This window comes from Cavenderia fasciculata, assembly GCF_000203815.1.
Source record: "Cavenderia fasciculata unplaced genomic scaffold Scf_EJPB12P01AWP9W-5, whole genome shotgun sequence".
Classification (NCBI taxonomy): domain Eukaryota; phylum Evosea; class Eumycetozoa; order Acytosteliales; family Cavenderiaceae; genus Cavenderia; species Cavenderia fasciculata.
In genome coordinates, this window is record NW_004457703.1 from 248,796 (window position 1) to 274,630 (window position 25,835).

Sequence of the window (25,835 nt, forward strand, 5' to 3'; positions counted from 1 at the left end):
GTATGTTGACGACAGACGAGAATAGATTTTAATCAAGCCTAATATAGTCTATTTCCATCGGTTGGCCGATTTAATTTAATTTACAATGATTGGCTTACGACAATTTATGCTATTTCGAAATTTGTAAATCAGATTTCTAGATTAATGCTAGCATTTGAATTATCCATCGCCATCGTCGTCATCAGCAAGTATAAAAGATGAACTTTTATCAATTATTCATTTCAATTGTTTTTAGTTTCGTTTGCTTGTTCATTTATTTATCTTTTAAATCAAATGAACTCGATACCTATCAAAAGTAATCTATAATATAATATCTATTATCCCAATATATATTAATATCATTTTTTAATTTAAAATAGGGATACAATCAAATCATTTTTCGAATCTAATGAAAATGTGATTATAGTTGGAGGCTTTAAAAAAAAAGGTCCTCTTTTCTCATATTAGATCTAGGGTACCCTCACAACATAGTATAGTTTAGTTTATGATAATTTAAATTATTAGATTATGATCATAAATTCATAAGGATAGCGTGGATTGTACAGTGGTGTGTAATTGGTAATAGATATTATTATTCATTTTCCACCCACACTGTTGGAATAGTAAAAGTGATGTCAGCACACAAACCACATTCTATTCTACATCTTTAATAATACCGTTAATGGCGTTTATCAATTTTGATTTACATTTTGATATGCTTGGAATGTTGCGAAATCATCTGTTATTTAGTTTACATGATGATGACAACAACTTTAATTCCGTGATTCAACCACTCCACACAATTCAATCAATATCCACATTCCACAACACACCAACAAGAGAGTATAAATAGAAATTGATTCACAATCATTCAAATCATCAAATCAACAACAAACAACTAAATCAACAATCAACAAACAAAGTTTTAAATTAAAAACTATCAAATCTTAAATTAAATTAATCTAAAAATGTCATTATTTGGTATGTATTAATCAAATCTAATTCAATTCCAATTTAAAACAATATTCTAATATCAAAATTTAATTTAATTAATTATAGCATCACTTTCAAAGATTGGATCAATCAACAACAACACCAACTCTATTAAACAATCCTCTTCAAATAATTCAATGATTATTTCAATGAACAATGGAAGCAGTATTCAATCTGAAAACATGAATGCCTTCTCCAAACCATTCTGGGGAAAATGGTAAATTCAACATGGGATCAAAACCAACTCTCTTAATTTATTAAAAAGTGATCAATCGAATCTTGTAAATAATAATAATAATAACAATAATCACTTTAATGTTCACAATCAAAATCTAATACATTTTGTAAATCATATTATATCATATCTATTTATTAAAATAAAATTAAATTAAAATCTATTTATTAAAATTTAAATCATGTTGGGTGGTCAATCTTGTTCCTCTCTCATTTCTTTTTTTTTTTTTTTTAATCATCACAAGATCGAGAATGAAGTTATAAATACATATTTGCATCTTATTATTCATTTCAATAGAAAGAGAATTGTCAACTTAAATGTACTAGATATTATACGCGCTTATTCTAATGATCATAAAGATCTGATAGGAGCCAAAGGAAAAAGAGATAAGCTGATCATTCGATCTTTCGATTCAACGATATTAGTTTAAACTGAATTATTATTAGGTTGTGTAATAGTTAATGTTGTTGTCAACATTAATTGATTATCTACTGTTACTCAGTTCAATCAACACCATTATATTTACATGGATGACAACAACACAGGTAGATTCATATTAGATGGTTTTCAAAAATAATTTTAACGCGTTGATGGGATAGTGTGCACTGACAGTGTTTGGAAATACTCAGTAGATTGATGTATGATGTATAGCGTTGACATCAACCAATTCAATCGGTACTTTTCATACTATTTACAAACAGGTAAGCAACATTGAAGAGAGAGAACCAATAGGTTTTGTTCCCTACTGACTCTATACCCCCATTTCATTTGAATTTACTATAGATAAATGGTTATACATTCCCTATCAAACCAAAGAATGTTATGTGATGACGATATACATTCTATCGAGAATAGATCATATTCCAAGCCTAATCAATCCATCCATAAAAATATTTTTAAATTGTCCATAGGGTTAGGGTACAAAAAATTTGTATATTATAGAATGGAATGATAAATTAAATTAAATTGTAAATTAAACCAACCAACCAACCAAAAAAAAACAACAACAATCCAACGTCGTTGATGATCAACTCAATATTTAATATTTAATATAAACACAACAAGCTTGGATTTAATTAATTATTCATTGTAAATAACTTTCCCATTTTCTATATACATCAATTTTTGAACATAATAATTAGCCAATCTGATATTAACCTATTTCTTTTTTATAGGTATAATGGAATAAAGTATAAGTGTACTATATATGAGAAGATATAAATATGTGTATATACAACAGGACATTGTGAGTCTTTTAAGGTTTGAGTCCTTTCATTCTATCAACTTTGAGTGGTCAATAATAATAATAATAATAATCGATAATATTTTTTGGAACAAGATGGAGCTTTTAAATGCATAGTGCCGTGTGTCTAGTCAATCACTTGATCAAGTGGCACATCACTTGGAATGGCAGTGGTCTTTAGTATTTGTTTGTTGGTTTGGTTTAACTTTCCCGTATTTTCAAAAAAGAAGTGAATGGTCATACAACACCCCAACAATTTAAGTTTGTGGTTTTTTAAAAAATCAAAAAAATGATAACCACAAATATTCTACATCTCTTAATTATCATCATAATGATTTCTGACGTTGGTTTGATATTAACCACTGATTTTACATTTTGATTTGGTTTAAATCAATTTGATGTTTGCGACATCATCTCTAGGTTGGTTTACGTGATGACAACAACTTTATGTTCTGTGATTCTAATCTCTATAGAATTACTGTCATTCTCTTACCCCCCTACCTCTATCAAACCACAACACAAAACACACCAACAAAAGAGTATAAATAGGAATTGATTCGCAATCATTCAAATCATCAAATCAACAACAAACAACTAAATCAAAGTTTTAAATTAAAAACTATCAAATCTTAAATTAAATTAATCTAAAATGTCATTATTTGGTATGTATTAATTAAATCTAATTCAATTTCAATTTAAAACAATATTCTAATATCAAACTTTTAATTTAATTAATTATAGCATCACTTTCAAAGATTGGATCAATCAACAACAACACCAACTCTATTAAACAATCATGTTCCTCTTCAAATAACTCAATGATTATTTCAATGAACAATGGAAGCAGTATTCAATCTGAAAATATGAACGCCTTTTCCAAACCATTCTGGGGAAAATGGTAAATTCATCATGAGATCAACTATCCAACACTCTTAATTTATTAAAAAGTGATCAATCGAATCTTGTAAATAATAATAATAATAATCACTTTAATGTTCACAATCAAAATCTATGACATTTTGTAAATCATATTATATCATATCTATTTATTAAAATAAATAAAATTAAATTTAAATAATTAAAAACAATCAAAAAAAATTCCTTCGTACCATCAAATACGTACACACAATCATCATGGTTTGAAATCTAATAGTATTCATCTACCTTTTCTTTTAATATTATTTTTTAAATTTAAAAATATTTTTTTTTTAAAATTAGAGTAGTTGAAACTTTACAAAATCCTTTTGTTTTCTTTAAGAACATGTGCATGTGTGAATTGATCACCAAATTGATTGGTTATCAATGCGTTCTTATTGTTCCCTCCTTTTATCACACGCACACCTTCATATACCACATTTCTCAAGCACTAATAGCTTAAGCACTATAGTATACGGATCAACTACAACAACAACATGAAAAAGGAGGGAAGAACATGTGTGCATTGATTGGTTATCAATGCATTCTTCAGAATTATTGATTGGTCTTTTTTCATGTTGTTGTGTATTGATATACATAGAAATCATTCAGTTATATGTGCCAAGTCAAAACAAACAAGCCGTAGATAGTAATATTAATAATAATAATACTAATGATTCAACCCAACCAACCAGTACAACAACAGCAGCAGCAACAGCAACAGCAGCAGGACCAACAACCAGAACAGGCAGAGGCCATAATTTGGTCCCAAGAGAACGTGGAACCAATTCTAGAGCAAGCCAATATATTGGAAGACAACAAGCACCAACCACAACCGAGGAAAAACTACTAGTGCCATTGGATAAGGTCAAAGAGTTGACATGTCGGTTAGAAACGGGTCTCTAGCAGGTGTTATCCCACTGTACAACATTCTCATTGACCAACTGGAGGATGCCAAGGATAACTGTACTGACGAGTATATAGTTAATGGTAAGAATAATTAATATAATATATTAAATATTAAATATTAAACATCATAGAGGGATTTTTTTATAAGTGTTTAGTCCAACAACAAGATATAATACTCAAAATAATCGATATCTAGGAATAATCAATGTTTATTATATCTTGTTGTTGGACTAAAGGAACTGGTCTGGTTCAAGATTCAATTTCAAAAACACGCAATCAAGATAATAAAAGAGAGAGAGAGAGGTACGTAAAAAAAGATATTAGAGTTTATTAATAATTTATTTATTTTTATTTACAACTATAGTACATTAGAATAAGGCTACAATTCATTCTAAATCGATTTAGAATTATTTAAATAATTATTTAATTTGGTTTGGTATAATATACATGTCTAGATATATCCAAATGCCCAAGCTGGACGCATGAATCTAGTGATGGAATTATTGGATTGTTGTTGGTTTTGTTGTTGCACAGTAGAAAAAGAAGAAGAAGAAGAAGAGTTGTTCAATAGTACAGATTGCTTTATTGAAATCTTTGAAAGTGTATCTATAGGAAAATAGAAATCTAGTAAGTTGCTTGTTCATTTGTTCATTCATTTTTAATTAATACTTACTGTAAATCATTTTTTAAATAGTGTATATAGTTAATCGTTAAAAGATCAAAGAGTTGATTGTTAATTGTTAATTGTTAATTGGTTGGTTTGATATTTTAAAATGATATTCATATCTTGGCTATTTATACTGAATGGTTGTCACCCAAAAGATGTGTGTATCTATTAGCTATTAGCTAGTGTTGTCAACATGCTCGCCACTCCATCTAAATCATATATAATCATTAATCCATTTAATTTTAAATGTACGTAATTGCACCATATTATAATTAATCTATTAATATGATCATATTATTAATAGCGCACCCACTGATTCAATTCATTTAGTTTAGTAAATGCATAGTCAGTGTTGTCAACATTCGAATTGATAAATATCGCGTTTGTGATGAATAATCATCAGATGCACGTCAAAGGCGTCAACTTTTTGGTTTAGGTTTGGTTTTGTTTGGTTTGGTTGATGATGTATATATTTAAAACAACAATGAACAGCATGACATGACACGACACGTGTTCGATAGACAAGTGTGGTTGGTGGTGGGAGAATCATCATCATCAAATTTTAGTTGAATTGATTAGAATTTATTATTATATATTTAGCATTTAGTCGACATTGTTTAAAGAAATGACATTTAGATATATAGAATAGAATCATATCATCATTTTGATTAAAGATTCTATCGAATTTAAGTTTTCAACCACACCACCACAACACACTCAACACAACCCTCAAAACACAACATGATATCATTATACTTTACTTTCCACACTCACACACAGCACTCCTTAACAATCAAAATAATAATATCCGAATATTAAATGATCCATGTTTATAAATGACACTATCAATTTCTAGATTGTCATTTTACTAATGACAACAACATCATCATCATTTATTTGTGGTAGTGGTGATGATTGATGGCTAATGCATTCAATTTGGAATTCACTATAAATACAATTAAACATTGATTGTTTAATATCATCAAATCAACAACAACAACAACAACTACTAAATATCTATTTATTTAAATTAAATCAAAACACACAAATTAAAAATGCTCTTCAGTATGTAAATTAAAATCAATTATATTATTTAATTTAAAATTAATATTAATATTTATTTAATTTATTTTTAGAATCATTAACCAAGATTTCAATCAACCAATTTTCATCATCTGCACAAATGAATCATTCAATTATTATGATCAACAATAATGGTGCCAACCATCAATCAATGATGAATACCAATGAAACATCTGCATTCTCTCGTCCATATTGGTGCAAGTGGTAAATCGATATTGCCAATACTGTAATATTGAAATTCCACTATAGTTTCTTTCAACTGGCATAGATATCCGACTTTTATCATACCAACCAACTATTTAATTATTTAATTATTTAATTTAATTTAAAATGAATCGACTCTTTATTTAAAACAATAAATGTACATAATATTATAATACCATAATCAAATTTAATTAGTATTATTAATCTTGTTGTGTTGTTTTAGCAAGAATTTAAGTAGTAATTGTGTTCATGTAAATTCCAAACATCACGGGAACAACCTTGGTTTACATTATATGATGCGCATGATGGTTGTGAAGCAGTACCATTACATGTGACTACAATACCTATTGTGTATAGTTGAAGAAAAGTGTTAGTAGTTGATATGGTTTTTTGTTTGTTTTTAGACTTACTGGTATATTCTTCACAATAAAAAGTTTGTGAATATTCAGTTCCCCAGTGGAAGACTGTACCATTTGTATAGTAATAGTACCACTGTGGATCGGATGAACATTGTCTATCAGAGTATACTGCTTGTTTGAAGCCATAGAGTGGGACATAGGATGGGTTATCTACGATTGAGACACGAACGAAATTATTGGTCACCTTGTAGCCAATGTTAGCATAGGCAGGTGCACGGTAGCATCCACCAACCACCCAAGTAGAGTTACCATTTGGATTTCTATATTCACATGTTGGATCGTAGTTTTTGTAGCTCGAGATGGTTGCTATGGTTTCATCGTTGTTTACAGATACATAGATATTTTGTGCTCCTGGAGCCAAGTCTCCAACTCCCATACATTGACCTACTTGGAATGAGAACCCAACTCCATACGATCCATCAGACTCTGTACAATTTGGATCGGCATATGGTACCATTTGTAAATAGGTTACGGCATCTACATAACTCTTTAAACAGATGGCTACCATTAAAGATGCCACAATAAAAGTGTTAAAAAATTTCATTTATGTTATATATAAACAAAAAGATTGTTAGATAGAATTAAGATAAAAAAAGATATACAGAGTAGTTTGATTGATTGAAGTTATGAAAGAATGAAATTGAATTCAACAAAGAGGGTGTGCCCTTCATTTTAATGATGTCACATGCACAATTAAAATAAAAATATCTTTGGCTCCAACACTTTAGCAAAAATATCTTTTAAAAATGACCTCCGATGATGGATCAAAAATAATAAATTTAAATAATTATTTGAAGAATCTTGGGTTACAGATAGATAAAGAGATGGAATATTTTTTATTGTTATTGTCATGTGAATAATAAGCTTGTATTATTGGGAATAGAACTTCTCTAGATCCCAGTAACGAACGATTTATTTTAAAATATTAAAAAAAAGACAGATAACAGTAAATTTTGGGTGAAAGTTCTTTTACAAAATATTGATCATTACAATGAAAGAGATAATAGTGTAGTTTGATAAATTATAATAGTAGTATATACAGTATTTGGTTTATTTAGAATGAATCATTCGTAGTCGATGAATGAACTTTGTCGATCAATAATTATAAGAAAGTAGATATCAGTAAACAGCAAACAGTTAACAGTTAACAGTATCCAAATGCCCACGATGGACGCATAAATTTAGATGTAGTATTGTTGGATTGTAATGTTTGTTGTTGTTGACTGGTCACGCTATTCATTGTTGAACAATTTGATACAAATAATGATGATGATGAAGTTGATTGCTTCATGGAGATCTTGGTAAGAGTAGCTATTAGAGTAAAAACAAAGAGTAAGAATTAGTAAATAATTTAAATTATCTTTTTCATAGATAATCATAATAATAATACTTACTATATATCATTTTGTTTTTAGAGGTTTTAAAAGATTGGTTTAAATTAATTATAGAATAAAGAGGATTGATGATTTGTTTGATTTATTCCAACAACCATGGGAAGCTATTTATGCTTTTGTTTACTCCTCATAATGTATTAAAGAAGAACAGTAGGTGGGCGGGTGTGTGTTGTCAACATAAAGAGAGAGAGAGATCAAACTATTTAAAAGTAAGTCTAATCTTTAGTGTAGGATCACTTGTATATAGCATTTAACGACAAGTGTTGTCATCATTATAATTGTCAGATGTCATTTGGAAATGGGAATGCTAAGTATTAAACTGTCAATTATCTTTGATTGATTGATTGATTTCGTCATTCATCTTGGGAAAACAAACTCTTACACTGGTTAGAGAAGAGAAAGATAAAGAGAGAATGGAATGCTAATTGATACATTTATTTTTGTATAGATATCTTTTACAAAAAACACACACAACTAAGATATGATAGAATAGAATAGAATCATCATCATCTGATTAAAGATTCTATCGAATTTAAGTTTTCAACCACCCCACAACACACTCAACACACAACATGATATCATTCACTTACTGCTAATCATTTTGTTTTGTGTCAATAATACAAGTAATAATAATAATAATAATAATAATAATAATAATAATAATAATAATATCCGAATATTTCCGGGTTCCATGTGTTTATGTATGACACTATCAATTTCTAGATTGTCATTTTACTAATGACAACAACATTTAAATTGTGGTATTGTGGTGGTGACTGGTTGATTGATTGATAGTATAACCATTCAATTTGGAATTCACTATAAATACAATTAAACATTGATAGTTTAATATCATCAAATCAACAACAACAACTAAATATCTATTTATTTATATCAAACACACACAAATTAAAAATGCTCTTCAGTATGTATACATCATTTATAATCTTAAACATTTTTTAAATTCATATTAATATTTTAATTTATTTATTTTTAGAATCATTAACCAAGATTTCAATCAACCAATTTTCATCATCTGCACAAATGATTGTGATCAACAATAATGGTGCCAACCATCAATCAATAATGAATACCAATGAAACATCTGCATTCTCTCGTCCATATTGGTGCAAGTGGTAAATCGATATTGAGATTGAAATCGATATCTTCAAATTCTCGATTTCGCTTTATCATACCTCTCTCTGCCGACCATCACCGCAGATGCATTATTCAAATGAATATACAATGGCACATGATATTAGGGGGCAGTATTCACTGATCAGACTCTAGTGGATATGATCGAGTGTTTCTACTCCAGCTTGATCAATTTTAAACTTAAACAATGAGTTTAAAATTGATCACTTTGACAAGCACAATGAATTGCAATATTTGCAAGTCAATAAAAAAAAACCACAAAGAGGGTGCAATATTTAAATATTTGTTATTTCCTATTATTAGCAGAGATCATTTTAATAATAATAGCTCTTTTAATATTTAACCTTATTTTATCTTTTAAATCATAGATGATCATTTACCATCATCAACATTTTAATCAAAATCAAAAACATTTTAATTCTTATGAAAAAAATACATCTTCACTCAACATTTCAATGTTTGGAATTTAATTACTTGTTTATTATCAACAAATAAATATTTTTATTATTTTTTTAAACAATGAAATTAGTAATAATAACCATTTTTTAAAAAAACTTTAGTTTTAGTTTGTTTATTTATCAAGTGCCTAAGATTGTTCCAAAATCAGGTGTGCTGATCACGATTGTAGCCCAATGTAGAAATTGTAGTGATGTTGATTGTTCTCGATCTAGAAGACCTGAACAATGTGATCATTTTGAATTTTGGGGTAAGTAAACCATCCAATAAATACCTTTTATTCGTTCGATCACTTCAACAAACAAAATTAATTGAATCAATCAAGACCTTGGTGACCCAAGATCATGGGCACCATTATTTTTGTCTGGTCTAAATTAATTAAATATTAAATAAAAATTAATTACATAATAATAATAATAATATTATAAATTTTTTGTTTTTATGATAACATCTTGGGAAAAATTATCAGTTTTGATAATCTTTCAAAGACAACTCATGCTCTTAATAAATAGTAGTAGTCAACAACTTATCTTTAATCAATCATTGTAATCTCTGCACTGATCGATCATTCATCATCAGATGATCATTAAATTTTACTATCAACATTTTAATCAAAAAAGTATGTACATAGAAATGAAATCAAAGGAAAGAGAGACACAATAAGATTACTAATTATCATTATTACAATAGATGACAGAAGAATTACAACAAGAAGATTATTCTAAAGTATTGACTGCCGTTACAGAGGCAATCACAAAGATGATAAACAACAACTTTTTTACGTTGGTTTATCCGCTAGCTGTAGAGGGATGTCTTAAAATGTATCGTCTTACACCACCACTCACTGAATGGTTTGTAAGCACGAATATCAAAATAGCAGCAGACTATATGCTATCACTGCTTAGCTTTGCAAACCAAATGTGGGTCGCCACTCAAAACGGTGCAAATAGCTACTCTGAGATATTCGAATTGTTTACATACTTTCAATCGTTTTGTCAGACCTACCCAGATGTCTTGGTGTATAACCCAATCAAAGTACACTCAATTCTCTACATTTGTGCAATGAATCTAGGTCATCCCGATGTTGGACAAGAGTATGGTCAATTAGTGTATCAAGATATACTGTCACAAAATGATTGGTTTACAAAGGCATTGGAGTCAGGTCAATGGTATCGTTGGTTTACAGTTGGAGGTGGTGGTTCAAATGAATTGGTCAATATAGTTGAGAATATCAAGTCATTGTTACAGTTGATAGTGGTTGAATGGGATGTACTAAAAGCTAATCTGTTATTAAATGATAAAGAAGAGATTGATCAATTGACCTATTCAGTATCAAAGAAAATTAAAATAATATTTATTTTATTGGATTTAGAAAGACAACAACAACAAAAAGATATATTAGAGATAGAGGAAAGAAATTCATTATTTAAAATGGATTTGGTTGTTGAACAATCACTGGGAAAGGATGAAATTTATAATTTCGATTATTCATCGATATTATCAGATTCAACTGGAGATTATGATAGTGCGGTATTGTATATACGCTCGTGTCTAAATATCACCACCCGTCAATTTGACACCTTTCAAAGTCAAAACTATTTCCAAAGGTTTCTTCAATTGGTTGACAAGTTGGAATCAAATACAGAAAAGGTAGCACAACTCGTTCAAGCGTCAAGAATTCTTTGTATCTTTACTGGAACAATTGATTTAGCGTTGCAAGGACTGACCATGGCCTACAACATCGCACTACAACCGCCACACAATGTCTCACCCGACAACCAGTTGGTCGAGATCCTACCAGAACTCATGGAAACCATTTCAATTAAAATTAAAAACCAAATAGACACTAGTATGACCCAAGCTGATTTATTGTGTCTCCAAAGCCAAATAGACCAATACCACAAAGAAATGATTCATGTCTTGGAGTACTCACAACATCCAAAACGACATTTCTACCATTTTAGAGTGTCTGTCCTCGTTCAAGACTTTGAATCATCTATCAATCTTGCACTCGACCTGCTCCAAGAGATTGATAGGAATGAATCATCGCTGACTAGAGATGAAATTCAATCGTTTGTTGGTCTCATACCTAGCTACTCTCCAATGACACTAGACGAGAGAATGGAGAGATTATATGGGTTCCTCAAAAGATTGGGACCTGTCTATTCCATTATGCCTAGTTGGCATTATGCCAATGCAGAGGCTACCTATTATTTTAATACACACCAATATGAAAAAGCAAAGGTGTGTGCACAAAAATTGATAGACAATCGCGACTCACAACAACAAGATGAACTAATCCGTTCATACACCATACTGCATGGTATACACATGTTTCATGGAGAAATAGAGGAAGCAAACAAAATGACAACCGAAATTATCAAGATCGAGAAATCAAAAGAACAAACGACTGTCCCTCCCATGGCCCCTCATTATTCATACCGGGATCCTCTTGTCTTTGATTTTTTGGACCCCTCGACTGTAGAGAAATGTTGGAAACGATTGGAATCAAATCTAAACGATACCGTTGCCGACAGAGTTTACACTCGTACCGTATTGTTGGGGATCATAGCAGCAACACATCCACCTGAAGAAGTTGAAAAGTTTATCTTGACAGACTTTCCATACAGCACACCAGAAGAGATCAAACAATTCAAAGAAAATAAGCTATACAGTTTAGCTCTTATCAGAGTCTCCATATCACTCATTGAAAGAGGACAGTATGAACAGGCAACAAAATTTCTAATCGAAAGTAGAAAAAATATATTGTCTCATGTGGTTGGTGATTCAATCAATGACAAACAAGGAAAAAAGCTGATGAGTATCACAGATACAATTCCATCATTTTTTTCAGAGTTGGAATATTGTCAATTGCAGTTGGATAGGAAAATAGAAGCGCTATTATCATTTGATGAAAGAAGATCAATGACTTTGTGTCGAACACTTGCCAATCGATTTAATCTCAACACAAAAGACAGCAACAAGAATAATAACAACAACAACAACAAACTCCTTCTGTCGATTGATGAAATGAAAAAACTATCATCAACAACCAACTCTACATTTATTGTCTACGTTGCTGATCATTGTTATGTCATTGATCATAAAGGAGTCAATATCAAACAATTACAAATCAAAGTTAAAATCATTTCTAATTTTACTCGTGCATTTGTTAAAATTTCTGAAAATGGTTTATCATCATTTAAAGAACGAAGTATTATTCATTTGCCAATGAATAATAGCAGAGATAATTCAAGAGAAAAAAAGAAATCAAAATCTCCTTCAAGTGGAAGTGGATCACTTTCATCAGCATTTGCAAATTTATTAAAACCAACCAGACAACAAGCAGAGGAAGATGAAAGTGATGAAGAAAATGAAAGTGGTGATGAAAATGAATATGAAAATGAAATTCAAGAATATTATAGATTTAGATCAGATCAATCCCCTTCACTATCTCATTTAACAAAAAAGGAAGAATTGGTTGAAAAATTAAAACAATGGTACAGTGAATTAATCGAACCAATCGAAGAGTATTTACCTTCTTCTTCAAACGACAGAACATTGGTCTTTGTTCCAAATGAAAATTTATCCAATGCTCCATTCTCTGCATTGATCGATAAAAATGGTCAATATCTTGTCGAAAGATTCCCAATATCCACCACACCATCATTATCATTATTAAATACTCTATCTCATTTACAACATTCTAATAATAATAATAATAATAATAATAATAATAATGTATTATTAGTTGGTAATCCAATTGGAAGTGGATTAGATTTTACAGAGGTAGAGGTGAATAAGTGTCAACAACTATTCCAACAATCTGAATATACCTGTTATACTTTGTTGCACGAAAATGCAAATCTAACAATGGTTAGATCAATTTTAGAAAATACAAGATTACAACATATCCACTTTGCATGTCATGGTGGATTCAATGGAAAAAGTAATTTCTCATCATTCAAAGGATCATTAGAATTATGTAGACGTAAAAATGGCAAACCAGCCAAACTATTCTCTGAAGATATTATTCAACTTGTCAATGGAATCCAATCACATACAGTATTTCTAAGTTGTTGTCACTCTGGTAAAGGAAACAACAAACAACAAGGTCTCATTGGATTGGTTTGGTCATTTCATTGTGCAGGTGCTCTATCGGTTGTTGCTAGTCATTGGGAGTTACCAGATACACCCCTTACAGTAAGAATGATCGAGTGTTTCTACTCCAGTTTGATCAACTCTAAACTAAACAAAGCTCAATCACTTCGACAAGCACAATTAATTGCAATCAATCAAGATCGTGATGACCCGAGATCATGGGCACCTTTATTTCTATCTGGTTTAAATTAATAAATTAAATAGGTTACCAAACTATCGTGGTGGTAATATTATTATTTGTTAAAAATAAATAAACAAGTAATAAAATAAAAAAATGATAATAATCTAAAAGAAATCAATTCCTATCAAAGGGTTAAGGAAATTTAATTTAATTAAATTTTGAATTTAATTTATAATCATCACCACATTTTGTAAACCTAAATATTTGATAGTTGTTCAGCTGATTTTATGTATCATCATGAAGAACTTTGAACAAAACATCAATAGTTGATAGGAGTGGTAGGAGAAAATAGATAGGTAGATCTCAATTTATATTAGAAAAAGGTATATTTATTTAACATAGAAGTCGACAAATATGTTACTAACATATCATTATTATTTTTACAATGTTATATAAATATATATATATATATATATAGATGACACCAACAAATGATTCTCAAACATTGATAGGTGTTTTAGATAAATTAGAATTTATTAGCAACAACATATTTTCGTTGCCACCTGGCCATCAGGGAGTAGAAGTAAAGGAATGTTTTAGCATTTATCGTGCTGCACCTCTACTATTCACTGAATGGTTTAAAGTAGTGGGTATGGATCGAACTACAGACTATATGCGGTTACTGCTTAATTGTGCATACAAAATTTGGGTTGCCTCTATTCACAAGGGTGACAATGGCTACGCAGAGATATTCGAATTGTTCACCTACTTTGAGTCGTTTTGTCTGACCTACCCCAAATTAGTTGATGGTGACCAAAACGAATGGGTGCACCCAATCCATATAAAGTCAATCATATCTTTATGTGCAATGGAGCTTGGTCATTACGATATTGCACTAGCGTATGGTAAACTAATATATCAAGATATGTTATCACAAAATGATTGGTATACAAAGTCATTGGAGTCAGGTCAATGGTATCGTTGGTTTGAAATTGGAAATGGTGGTTTAGATGATTTGGCTAAAAGAATCACCTATATCGGGTCACTGTACAATTTGTTATTGGTTGAATGGGAGGTATTCGATACTAGTCTGAAAACAAAGGACTATGAGGAGATCACTCAATTGGCATATTCCATATCAAAGAAAATCAAAATGATCTCTATTTTATTGGATACAGTAAGACAACAACTTCAACAACAACAACAAAAACAACTAGTGATATTAGGAAAAGAACAAAGAGTATTTCAAATGAATTTCGTTGTTGAGCAATTGCCACTGAGAGACAATTATATTCTTAATAAAATTTTAATGAATATATGTATGTTAAGCGCCATTGGCCTAAATAGTATGGGTTCCAACACTTTGCAAAGTCAAAACTATTTCCAAAGATTTCTTCTTATGGTTGACAAGTTGGAATCAATGTATGCAAAGATAGAGCGACTAGTTGAAGCGTCGTATGTTCTTTGTATGCATACTGGAACGATAGACCTAGCGTTGAAAGGATTGGGGACGGCATACAACATCATTACACAGGATTATCAACAAAATCACATGCCAAACCAGCTAATCGAGATCCTTATCTATCTTATTAGAAACACAAAGTTAAAAATATGGCACCAAATAGGCACCATTTCTCAAGTCAATGTATCGTTTCTCGAGAGCCAAATAGAACAATACCACAAAGAGCTGACATATGTCTTGGATTTTTCTCACCATCCAAAACGACATTTCTACCAATTTCATGCTTCGGTTTCTGAAGACTTGAAAACATCGATCGATCTGGCACTACAAATATTCCATGAGATTGAAAGGAATGAATCTCCGCTGACCAGAGAGGAGATACAGATGTTTATGTGCCTCATCCCCAACTCCTTTCAAGTAGAACCTGATGAGAGAATAGAGAGATTATATGGTTATCTCAAACAATTGGGTCCAGTCTATATCGGTGGATACCATTGGAACTATGCCAATGCAGAGGCTACATATTATTTTAGTACACACCAATATGAAAAAGCAAGAGAATGCTCACAAAAAATGATCGACTGCTTTATCCCTCAAACTTCCTCATGATTTGATAGACCCCTCGAATGAAATAGAAAAATATTGGAAACGATTAGAATCAAATCTAAACGAGGACCACAGAGTTCAAACTCGTATCATATTGTTAGGTACTCTCGTCGCCGAACATCCAATAACAGAAGTTGAAAAGTTTCTGGACACTGACTTTCCATACACCACACCAGAAGAGATCCGACTATTCAAAAAAAGTTCATCATACAGTTTAGCACTTATCCGTGTCTCCATATCACTCATTGAAAGAGGACAGTATCAAAAGGCAACAAACCTTCTTTTGGAAAGCAAGCAAAATATATTGGATTATGTAACAGGAGATTCAATCAATGACAAACAGGGAAAAAAGCTGTTGGGTATCACACATGATTATAACATTTTTCCCCGAGTTGGAATATTGTCAATTAATGTTGGGTCAGAAAATAGAAGCGCTATTATCATTTGATGAAAGAAGATCAATGACTATGTGCAGAACTCTCACCAACCGATTTGATCTCAACACAAAAGACAACAACAACAACAAACTCCTTCTATCTTTGGATGAAATGCAAAAACTATCTTCAACAACCAACTCTACATTTATTGTCTACGTTGCTGATCATTGTTATGTCATTGCAAATGAAAAAATCAATATCAAACAATTACCAAAAATCAAATTTAAAATCATCTCTAATTTCACTCGTAAATTTGTTACAGTCCCACAAAATAGTAATAATGTGGATAATGTTGAAAAGTCTCCGTCATCATCAGCAAGTGGAGGAGGTAGATCATCACTTTCCTTAAAGTTTGCAAATCTTTTAAAACAAACCAGACAACAAGCAGGAATTACAACAACAATAACAACAACAATAATAATAATAATAATAATAATAATAATAATAATAATAATAATAATAATAATAGTAATACGATGAATGAACCCCGCGCAGGTCCAGATGAGATACAAGCAATAGAGATTGCAAAATGCGCAACTTCGTTTGGTAAAACGTTAGAAACAGAAAGAGTAGCTGAGATTTCTAAAGTTAATAATAACTGTAATAATAATAATAATAATAATCTATCTCAATTACAACATAATAATAATAATAATATTGATAATAGTTATAATAATAATAATAATAATAATAGACCGAATGTATTATTAGTTGGTAATCCATATACAAGTGACAAAGAAAAGAAATTAACTTCTGCACAAGTCGAGGTGAATATGTGTGAACAACTATTCCAACAATCTGAATACACTTGTCATAAGTTGATAGGCCCAGAAGCAACTCTACCAAATGTTCTAGATATTTTAGAGAATACAATACTACGATACATCCACTTTGCAGTTCATGGTGGATCCAATGGAAAGAAGGGATCAACATTATTCAAAGGATCATTGACATTGGCTGAACGAGAGGATGGCAAACCAGCCAAACTATACGCAGAAGACATTATTCAACTTGTCAATGGAATCCAATCAGATACAGTATTTCTAAGTTGTTGTCACTCTGGTAAAGGAAACAACAAACAACAAGGTCTCATTGGATTGGTTTGGTCATTTCATTGTGCAGGTGCTCTATCAGTTGTCGCCAGTCATTGGGAGTTACCAGATACACCACTGACAGTGAGAATGATCGAAAGTTTCTACTCCAGTTTGATCAACTCTAAACTAAACAAAGCACAATCACTCAGACAAGCACAACTTATTGCAATCAATCAAGATCGTCATGACCTGAGATCATGGGCGCCATTATTTTTATCTGGTTTAAATTAAATAAATATTTAAACCATTTTTTATTATTTTAAATTGCCAATTAGAAATCATTATCTCTATCCCAAGGAGATAATTCCAAATCCGAATTATTCTTTGAATAAAGATAGTTCCAAGGCATTTGATGTGCAATTTTATGGAATGGAGAGTAAAATCCATCATATTCATCCTCGACAGGGTATTGTTCGAAAAATTCCTCAAGAGAACCAATCTTTTCGCCATCTTCATTTTCACTTTCCTCTTCCTCCTCGTCTGATGAACCATCTGATTGAACTTCTTCTTGATCTTCACCACTTGGATGGCTGCTAGTGAATAAAATGGGATGATCATTTCTCTTTTTGATAAACTTGTCAAATTTGGTCTTGCTCCACTCTTTTCCAAAGGGAAGCAACGACTCGCTCTCTTCCAATACAAGATTGAGTAACTCTGGTTCATCTCTAATACTGTACAACAAACCAACACCATTTTGATGTGGATGAGGTGTATAAGAGGAAGGATTGGTTGGTCGTTGGGTGTTTGATTGTCCAAATTGTTCAATGATGAATGGGTCATTGGTAAAGTGAGCAATTGAGAATCCACGACCCAAATACTCGAGTAAAAGTTTTTGGTAAACGCGCTCTCCACTAATATAATGACCAAACTGCGATGCAAAATTACAACGATAATTAATTGCTTCAATGCCTCTTTGCAATGTCCATACATTCTTTCCGTCAAATGCAAAGGATTCTGCATCGACACTAACACCAAGCAAAACCTGTTCCAAGGTGTTGAATTTGTGATTTGAAACTTGAACGTGTCTGTATGGATAGTGTCTCGAGAATGTAATCCATGAATTGGTTCCAGTGACACTATATTTACCAAATTGACCGTCACCAATGAATTGATAGGTTTCTTTGATTCTCTCTTGCATGTCATATTCTCCAAGACCATAAAACACAATATTAATAGTTGAATTTTCAAATCCAGCCTCCAATCCAGTCAACGATGATGTAACTATTCCTCCAATAACAATCATATTATTCCAATTCATTCCTTCCTTTTTAAATATATTATTTGTATTCTTATTAAAATTTGAAATAAATGTTTCTTTATCAACTATTGATGAAGAAGATGAAGAAGAGGATGAAGAAGATGATGAATTATGACTATTATTATTATTATTTTGAATTAAAATTCTATCAATTGGTAATTGTTTTAATTTAAATTGATCAATTGAATCAAAAACATTAACTAATAAATCTTCTGAATAATTTGGATGAAATGGAGATTGAGGAATATCATAAAGATATGATAATCTCATAAATCTATCTCTATCTAATATTGATTTAATCCAATAATCCAATGGTATTAATTTTTCAATTTCCTCTAGACTTTTAGACAACTCTAATTTCTTTTTAATATCTTTGAATATTTCAAATGATATTGGTCTATTACTATCATTTAAACAATATTTAATAAATTCAATTAAAATATCCAAAGGTAAATTAATTATATTATTAATCGTTTCTTCTTTTGATCTAAAATAAAAATAAAAATAAAAATATTAATTGATTTATCTATTTTTTTTTGATTAAATTATTTTTCGACATACAATAAATATTTTTCTTTTAAAACAGAGAAACATATTTCTTTAAATTTTGGTAACTTGTATTTAATTGATTGGAAGTGGTTTAATGAACCATAATACTCTGATGATATTGGTGCAAATGGTTCCATGGGACCATCAACCACCCTTGGAAAAACATAGTCACGGTTGGTGTATTGTTTAAATTGCTGCATGAATGCATCCTCACATTCCTCCATTGAATCGTATGCCAACAACTCGAAACTTTGTGAATTATTTGAATAAATCTTAGTGATACCAAGGTGGCATGCAGAATCTGCAATTTGAAGTTTCAACGCCAAAAGGTTACCATCTTGATCAACTCGACCAAGAATTGCATTAAATGCAGTCACTCCAAATCCAATTGAATTATCTTTATAACTTGTTATTATATCTAATGGTGACTAAAACAAAATAAACAAATTAAATTAATTAAATTAAATAAATTAAATAAATAAATGATCATTTAATGATTATTATTATGTTGTTTACATACTTCTTGCTTTAATATTTCACGAAGAAATCTAAATACTCTACCAGTTCGATCACGTTGCATTAATTGATGAATATTAAATTTGGTACCAGTGATTTGAGTGACGATTGATTGGTCCCTTGATAGTTTACCTCTACTAGAACCAGTGTCACCGATGAGTCGTGCTTGGAATGGCTTGAGGTGACCCATAGCTGTCAATCTTTGAAAGATTTCAGGATCACTGGATGATGATGTGTAGGGTGGTTCGGCAACTACAAATGGTGGGAGGTATTCAAAGAGACATCTACTGATTTGACGTTTATCAGTCTCTGATAACTGCGGTGGAGTCTTGTCTGGATTGTAATTGAATACTTGGTTGAGTAAAACATCTTTAAAGATCTTTTCGGTATTCAATGTTGTGTTGATTGATCTCTTTGCATTGGCTCTCTTTGTCTTTTCAACATCTTCACGTTCCTTGTGAATCTTTTGAGCTTTCACTGCAGCCATTCTGTATCGTTCTCTTGTTTGTCTAATATGTTCTTGTTGTTCGACCACCGACATGTCAAAGGTTACAACTAGATCAGATGCATAACAAACATTCTGATAATCTGGTCTCCAAGGATAATCGATCTTCTCCAAAGTTGGTTCTATCCTACTACCATACTTGTTAAGTCTCTCTACTCTATCATCCTCTGCAATGTCATCACTATCACCTTGTATGAACCATTCTCGATTATTGAATGATTGTATTATATCCTCTTTTTCATTATTATTATTATTATTGGCAGCTGATCTATTAACTTTAGTTCGTACCATCACTCCACTCTTCCTTTACTTTGTCGCGCAAACTAGTTTACACCTGACTCTTCTCTTTGTTTATAATGAATAATAAAGAGGGACAAAGATGATCATCATCTTTGATCTTCACCATTTTCGTAGAACAAACAAATAAATAATAATATCTTTCTTTTGCTTGACCTGGTTTCTTTTTATTTGTTTTTTTGTTTAGAAGCTTGTTTGTGTCTTTAGTTTTAAAGAATAGATATAGAGGTGTAATATATTACAGTGAGTGAAGAAGGTTAAAGAAATGCCAAGAAACTACTTGCAGCATAGACAGCAAAAGGAATGATAGGAATAGAAGCAACCTCGTTTGAGAATCCATATTTGTACGTCTTGTAGATGGTATAGGTTTGTGTGACTGGCATGGCTACGAGAGCCATCATACATATGGCTTGATACTTTTGTCGTTTCGGGAGACCTGCATCATTCATCATAGATGTTGCCAAAAGAACTCCCGTTCCCCATATAGGTGATGTTACAAGAGGAACACCCCAAAACGCCATAGTCATGTTTCTTTTTGTAAATATAGTATTATTATTATTATTATTATCCATCTCTTAATGTTGTTCTAGCTTCGACAACAAGTATTACAATACAAGTTTATCTAAACATTGAGAGATAAGATTACATTATAATGCAAAGTAATGCAATGTTTATAAGAATTGCGATCGTTAGTTGGATCGCGCTTTGGTTCAATGAACCGAGTGTCATTCATCGATTAAGATTTTTTACACGTATCATTTATCTGTATAGCTTCTACAACAACTAAGTTATACAAGTATTTGTTTCTTTATTAAAGGTTTAATGTACAATGATGAGGATATTATATTATTAATAATTTAATGTAATTATTATTTTTTAAAGGCAAGCAAGAGAGACCCAACATAAGTTAGAATGGGAACTAAAGGAAGTAGAGCAACAGGAGTTGAATACCCATGTGACATGGTATGAACTACAGTGTAGAGCATTGCAATGGGTGTCGCTGCAAACGACCAGAGACACACTGTTTGATATGGGACGATTCTCTTTTGTCCTGAATCATTCATCATAGCTGTCACCATGAACACTCCCATTCCCCAACCAGGAGAAGTAATTAGTCCGAGTCCCCATGTGGCAATCGTTATATTGGCTGCTGTAATGATAGTCATCTCTCTCTCCTCTCTGTAAATATATATATCTGTTTATCTGATTATCTGTATCTAAACAATCGACCAATATTAAGCTGTAATTTTTTCAATTCTATTTTTATTTTTATTTTTTGAATGTAATACACATCACATGATGTGTAATTAATATATTAATTAATTTAAACCAGATAGAAATAAAGGTGCCCATGATCTCGGGTCATAACGATCTTGATTGATTGCAATTAGTTGTGCTTGTCTGAGTGATTGTGCTTTGTTTAGTTTAGAGTTGATCAAACTGGAGTAGAAACACTCGATCATTCGTACTGTTAGGCCATTCTCTGGTAACTCCCAATGACTGGCGACAACCGATAGAGCACCTGCACAATGTAATGACCAAACCAATCCAATGAGACCTTGTTGTTTGTTGTTTCCTTTACCAGAGTGACAGCTACTTAGAACTACTGTATCTGATTGGATTCCATTGGCAAGTTGTATAATGTCTTCTGAGTATAGTTTGGCTGGTTTGCCATTTTTGCGTTGGCACAATACTAATGATCCTTTGAATGATGAAAATATCTTCTTTCCATTGGGTCCACCATGACATGCAAAGTGGATGTGTTTAAATCTTGTATTCTCTAAAATAGATTGAACCTTTTGTAGAGTTGCATTTTTTCGAATTAAAGTATGACAAGTGTATTCAGATTGTTGGAATAGTTGTTGACACTTATTCACCTCTACCTCTGTAAAATCTAATCCACTTCCAATTGGATTACCAACTAATAATACATTATTATTGTTTTGATGATAATTATTATTATTATTATTATTATTATTATTATTATTATTTTCTCTATTATTATTTGAATGTGGTAATTGAGATAAAGTATTTAATAATGATAATGATGGTGTGGTGGATATTGGGAATCTTTCGACAAGATATTGACCATTTCTATCGATCAATGCAGAAAATGGAACATTGGCCAAATTTTCATTGGGAACAAAGACCAATGTTCTGTCGTTTGAAGAAGAAGAAGGTAAATACTCTTCGATTGGTTCGATTAATTCATTATACCATAGTTTTAATTTATCAACCAATTCTTCCTTTGTTGTTCGATATGAAATGGTTGATGATCTAAATGTATAATATTCTTGAATTTCAATTTCATCATCGCTTTCATCTCCTTCTTCATCTTCATTTTCTTCCTCTTCTTCTTTTTGTTGTCTGGTTGATTTTGGTTGAATTTTTAATCCATTATCTGATACTCCTCCACCTACAGTTGATTCTTTCTTTTGTTTTTCATTATTAATTATCTCTAAATTATTACTTGGAATATTATTAATAATAGTTGTTTTTTGTTCGGGGATATGCGATAATTCTGAACTAAGAATTGGATGCGAGAAATCAGAAATGATTTTAAATTGGATTTGTAATTGTTTGATATTGATTTTTTCATTATCAATGACATAACAATGATCAGCAACGTAGACAATAAATGTAGAGTTGGTTGTTGATGATAGTTTTTTCATTTCATCAATCGAGAGAAGAAGTTTGCTGTTGTTGTTGTTGTTGTTGTTGTTGTTGTTGTTGTTGTTGTTGTTGTCTTTTGTGTTGAGATTAAATCGATTGGCGAGTGTGCGACACATAGTCATTGATCTTCTTTCATCAAAAGATAATAGTGCTTCTGTTTTCTGACCCAACTTTAATTGACAATATTCCAACTCAGAAAAAAATGTTGTGATCATGTCTGTGATGCTCATCAGTTTTTTTCCTTGTTTGTCATAGATTGAATCACCAAGGTGAGACAGTATATTTTTTCTGCTTTCCAAAAGAAAATTTGCAGCTCGTTGGTACTCTCCTTTATGAATGAGTGATATGGAGACTTTAACGAGTATTAAAGGGAAATCTGGATTACCCTTATATAACTTGATCTCTAGTTGTGAGCTGTGAGGAAAGTCAGTGACTGTGGTGATAAACTTTTCAACTTCTTCTATTGGGCGAGTTTTTACTAGAATAGATAACAATGTAGTACGAATGTGAGCTCTTTCATAGGGAGTTTCGTTTAGATTTAATTCTAATCGTTTCCGACACTCTTCCTCGTTAGAAGGAGGCTTGTTGAATAACTGTTTGGGGTCCGAGGAACGATTGGATATGTATTCGTATGTTTGTATGTCTTTTTCTTTTGATTGGTTGATGAGTTGCTCGAGACGTTTAATTTCGGGAGCCAACTTTTTTGCTTCATCTATCTCTTCATGGAACAAGTGGACACCAAACATGATTTTGTAGGCACCGAATAGCTGCTCGTTGCGCTCTTGTGGATCGAGGTTGTTTATCATTTTTTGTGCACATGTTCTTGCCTTTTCATAATGGCTCGTATTAAGGTAAAGTGTAGCCTCTTCTTCGGCGAAACGCCAAATTGGAATATCGGAATAGATTGGAGCCAATCGTTTGAGAAAACCAAATAGTTTATCCATTTTGTCATGCAGATTACAGACAGGTGTGATCATAATCAACTTTACTATTTCCTCTCTGCTCAGAGGAGTTTGACTGCTTTCAACCTCTTCGAACAGGCCTAGAGCAAGATCGATCGATTTTAATAGGTCTAGGGTGTAGACCGACGCACGAAAATGGAAGAAATGTCGTTTTGGATGTGTAGACCAACGCAGGACATCTGTCATCTCTTGGTGGTACTGAGCTATTTGATTCTGGAGAGAAGATACCTCGGCTTGAGAAATAGTGTATACTTGTTGTTGGATTTTGAACGTTGTGTATTCAATGAGTTGAGGAAGGATCTCGATCAGCCGACTGTCTGTGGGGCGATATTGTAGATGATCTTGTTTAATGATGTTGTAGGCCTTAACCATTCCCTTCAATGATAGGTCAATCGCTTTATATACAAAAACAAATCCTGATGCTTTTACTAGTTGTTCTACCTTTTGTGTATTTGATTCCAACTTGTCAACCATTTGAAGAAATCTTTGGAAAGTGTAGGACTGACGAGTGGTGCTATTCACACAAACAACACTTATCAAACAAATATTTATGAACCTATTATTAATTTCGTCCATCTCTTGCATCAATATTAACCTCACTAGTCCATCCATTTGAGATAAAATGGCTCTTTGCTCTTTTCCTAAAATCTCTTGTTGTTGTTGTTGTTGTTGTTGTAGTTGTCTTTCTATTCCCAATAACATCCTAATTTTCTTTAATACTGAATTGGCAACTTCATTGATCTCGTTTCTGTCTTTTGAACACCAACTAGCATCGAATACATCCCATTCCACCAACAACAACTGAAACAGTGATTTGATAGTTTCTACTATATTTTCCCAATTTGAACCACCATTTCCAAATGAAAACCATTGATCAGACTCTAATGCCTTGACAACCCAATCATTTTGTGATAGTAATTCTTGATAGATCAGTTGGCTATAGTGAATAGCGATATTGTAACGACCAAGCTTCATTGCACAAAGGAAAAGGATTAAGTGTATATCGTTTTGGTCATGCTTAACCAAATTGGGATATGCCTCACAAAACGACTTAAAGTAAGTGAGCAACTCGAATACCTCTGAGTGGTTTTGGTCTCTGTGAGGGGACAGCCACATTTGGTTTGCACATTTTAGCAGTAACCGCATATAGTCTGTCACTCGACCGATACCCTCTACTTCAACCCATTGAGAGAATGGTGGTGAACTACAATACATGTTCATGCATATCTCTAATGCTGTGGAATACCCATGCGCATACGAAAACATGTTGGTGATTGTGATCGTTTCTAATACATCGATCATATCCTTTTGAAAATCATTAGTTTGTGGTGCTGCCATCTATAATATTGTAACAATTATAATAATGATAAGTTAGATACCAATGTATGTTTCAGAGATAAATAATTATTTAGATCTACCTTTTTCTGATATGATATCTATCTATTTATCTATTTATCTATTTATCTATTCTATTTGTTGTCTATGATATATATATATTGGTCACATTATATTCATGATGAGCAACTGAATCGTATTCTTAGG

At 31.6% G+C, this 25,835-nt stretch overlaps 12 protein-coding genes across 12 annotated transcripts; 6 read left to right on the top strand and 6 right to left on the bottom strand.

Annotated features, from left to right (window-relative positions):
* Nucleotides 1-947: 947 nt before the first annotated feature.
* On the top strand, nucleotides 948-2,167 carry DFA_06712 (uncharacterized protein; the record flags this gene model as incomplete). Its single annotated transcript, XM_004356884.1, has 4 exons — nucleotides 948-960; nucleotides 1,039-1,189; nucleotides 1,238-1,316; nucleotides 2,150-2,167. The coding sequence occupies 4 exons, from the start codon at nucleotides 948-950 to the stop codon at nucleotides 2,165-2,167; spliced, it is 261 nt and encodes an 86-aa protein (XP_004356938.1).
* A 932-nt stretch (nucleotides 2,168-3,099) lies between these two features.
* Nucleotides 3,100-4,271, top strand: DFA_06713 (uncharacterized protein; the record flags this gene model as incomplete). The annotated part of the gene is made up of 3 exons (XM_004356885.1): nucleotides 3,100-3,112; nucleotides 3,192-3,348; nucleotides 3,992-4,271. The coding sequence occupies 3 exons, from the start codon at nucleotides 3,100-3,102 to the stop codon at nucleotides 4,269-4,271; spliced, it is 450 nt and encodes a 149-aa protein (XP_004356939.1).
* Nucleotides 4,272-4,725: 454 nt separating this feature from the next.
* On the bottom strand, nucleotides 4,726-4,957 carry DFA_06714 (uncharacterized protein; the record flags this gene model as incomplete). Its single annotated transcript, XM_004356886.1, has 2 exons — nucleotides 4,726-4,880; nucleotides 4,948-4,957. The coding sequence occupies 2 exons, from the start codon at nucleotides 4,955-4,957 to the stop codon at nucleotides 4,726-4,728; spliced, it is 165 nt and encodes a 54-aa protein (XP_004356940.1).
* Nucleotides 4,958-5,996: 1,039 nt separating this feature from the next.
* On the top strand, nucleotides 5,997-6,232 carry DFA_06715 (uncharacterized protein; the record flags this gene model as incomplete). Its single annotated transcript, XM_004356887.1, has 2 exons — nucleotides 5,997-6,006; nucleotides 6,078-6,232. The coding sequence occupies 2 exons, from the start codon at nucleotides 5,997-5,999 to the stop codon at nucleotides 6,230-6,232; spliced, it is 165 nt and encodes a 54-aa protein (XP_004356941.1).
* A 215-nt stretch (nucleotides 6,233-6,447) lies between these two features.
* DFA_06716 (uncharacterized protein) lies at nucleotides 6,448-7,191 on the bottom strand (the record flags this gene model as incomplete). Its single annotated transcript, XM_004356888.1, has 2 exons — nucleotides 6,448-6,572; nucleotides 6,639-7,191. 2 exons carry the CDS (start codon nucleotides 7,189-7,191, stop codon nucleotides 6,448-6,450), a joined length of 678 nt encoding a protein of 225 aa, XP_004356942.1.
* A 1,765-nt stretch (nucleotides 7,192-8,956) lies between these two features.
* On the top strand, nucleotides 8,957-10,030 carry DFA_06717 (uncharacterized protein; the record flags this gene model as incomplete). Its single annotated transcript, XM_004356889.1, has 4 exons — nucleotides 8,957-8,966; nucleotides 9,039-9,177; nucleotides 9,763-9,902; nucleotides 9,978-10,030. The coding sequence occupies 4 exons, from the start codon at nucleotides 8,957-8,959 to the stop codon at nucleotides 10,028-10,030; spliced, it is 342 nt and encodes a 113-aa protein (XP_004356943.1).
* A 312-nt stretch (nucleotides 10,031-10,342) lies between these two features.
* Nucleotides 10,343-16,005, top strand: DFA_06718 (uncharacterized protein; the record flags this gene model as incomplete). Its single annotated transcript, XM_004356890.1, has 2 exons — nucleotides 10,343-13,855; nucleotides 14,413-16,005. 2 exons carry the CDS (start codon nucleotides 10,343-10,345, stop codon nucleotides 16,003-16,005), a joined length of 5,106 nt encoding a protein of 1,701 aa, XP_004356944.1.
* Nucleotides 16,006-16,370: 365 nt separating this feature from the next.
* Nucleotides 16,371-17,658, top strand: DFA_06719 (uncharacterized protein; the record flags this gene model as incomplete). The annotated part of the gene is made up of 3 exons (XM_004356891.1): nucleotides 16,371-16,789; nucleotides 16,909-17,614; nucleotides 17,644-17,658. The coding sequence occupies 3 exons, from the start codon at nucleotides 16,371-16,373 to the stop codon at nucleotides 17,656-17,658; spliced, it is 1,140 nt and encodes a 379-aa protein (XP_004356945.1).
* Nucleotides 17,659-17,804: 146 nt separating this feature from the next.
* On the bottom strand, nucleotides 17,805-20,767 carry DFA_06720 (uncharacterized protein; the record flags this gene model as incomplete). The annotated part of the gene is made up of 4 exons (XM_004356892.1): nucleotides 17,805-19,278; nucleotides 19,353-19,768; nucleotides 19,861-20,629; nucleotides 20,694-20,767. 4 exons carry the CDS (start codon nucleotides 20,765-20,767, stop codon nucleotides 17,805-17,807), a joined length of 2,733 nt encoding a protein of 910 aa, XP_004356946.1.
* Nucleotides 20,768-20,915: 148 nt separating this feature from the next.
* DFA_06721 (uncharacterized protein) lies at nucleotides 20,916-21,185 on the bottom strand (the record flags this gene model as incomplete). Its single annotated transcript, XM_004356893.1, has 1 exon — nucleotides 20,916-21,185. The coding sequence occupies one exon, from the start codon at nucleotides 21,183-21,185 to the stop codon at nucleotides 20,916-20,918; it is 270 nt and encodes an 89-aa protein (XP_004356947.1).
* A 342-nt stretch (nucleotides 21,186-21,527) lies between these two features.
* Nucleotides 21,528-21,824, bottom strand: DFA_06722 (uncharacterized protein; the record flags this gene model as incomplete). The annotated part of the gene is made up of 1 exon (XM_004356894.1): nucleotides 21,528-21,824. The coding sequence occupies one exon, from the start codon at nucleotides 21,822-21,824 to the stop codon at nucleotides 21,528-21,530; it is 297 nt and encodes a 98-aa protein (XP_004356948.1).
* A 153-nt stretch (nucleotides 21,825-21,977) lies between these two features.
* On the bottom strand, nucleotides 21,978-25,631 carry DFA_06723 (uncharacterized protein; the record flags this gene model as incomplete). Its single annotated transcript, XM_004356895.1, has 1 exon — nucleotides 21,978-25,631. The coding sequence occupies one exon, from the start codon at nucleotides 25,629-25,631 to the stop codon at nucleotides 21,978-21,980; it is 3,654 nt and encodes a 1,217-aa protein (XP_004356949.1).
* Between the last annotated feature and the right edge of the window lie 204 nt (nucleotides 25,632-25,835).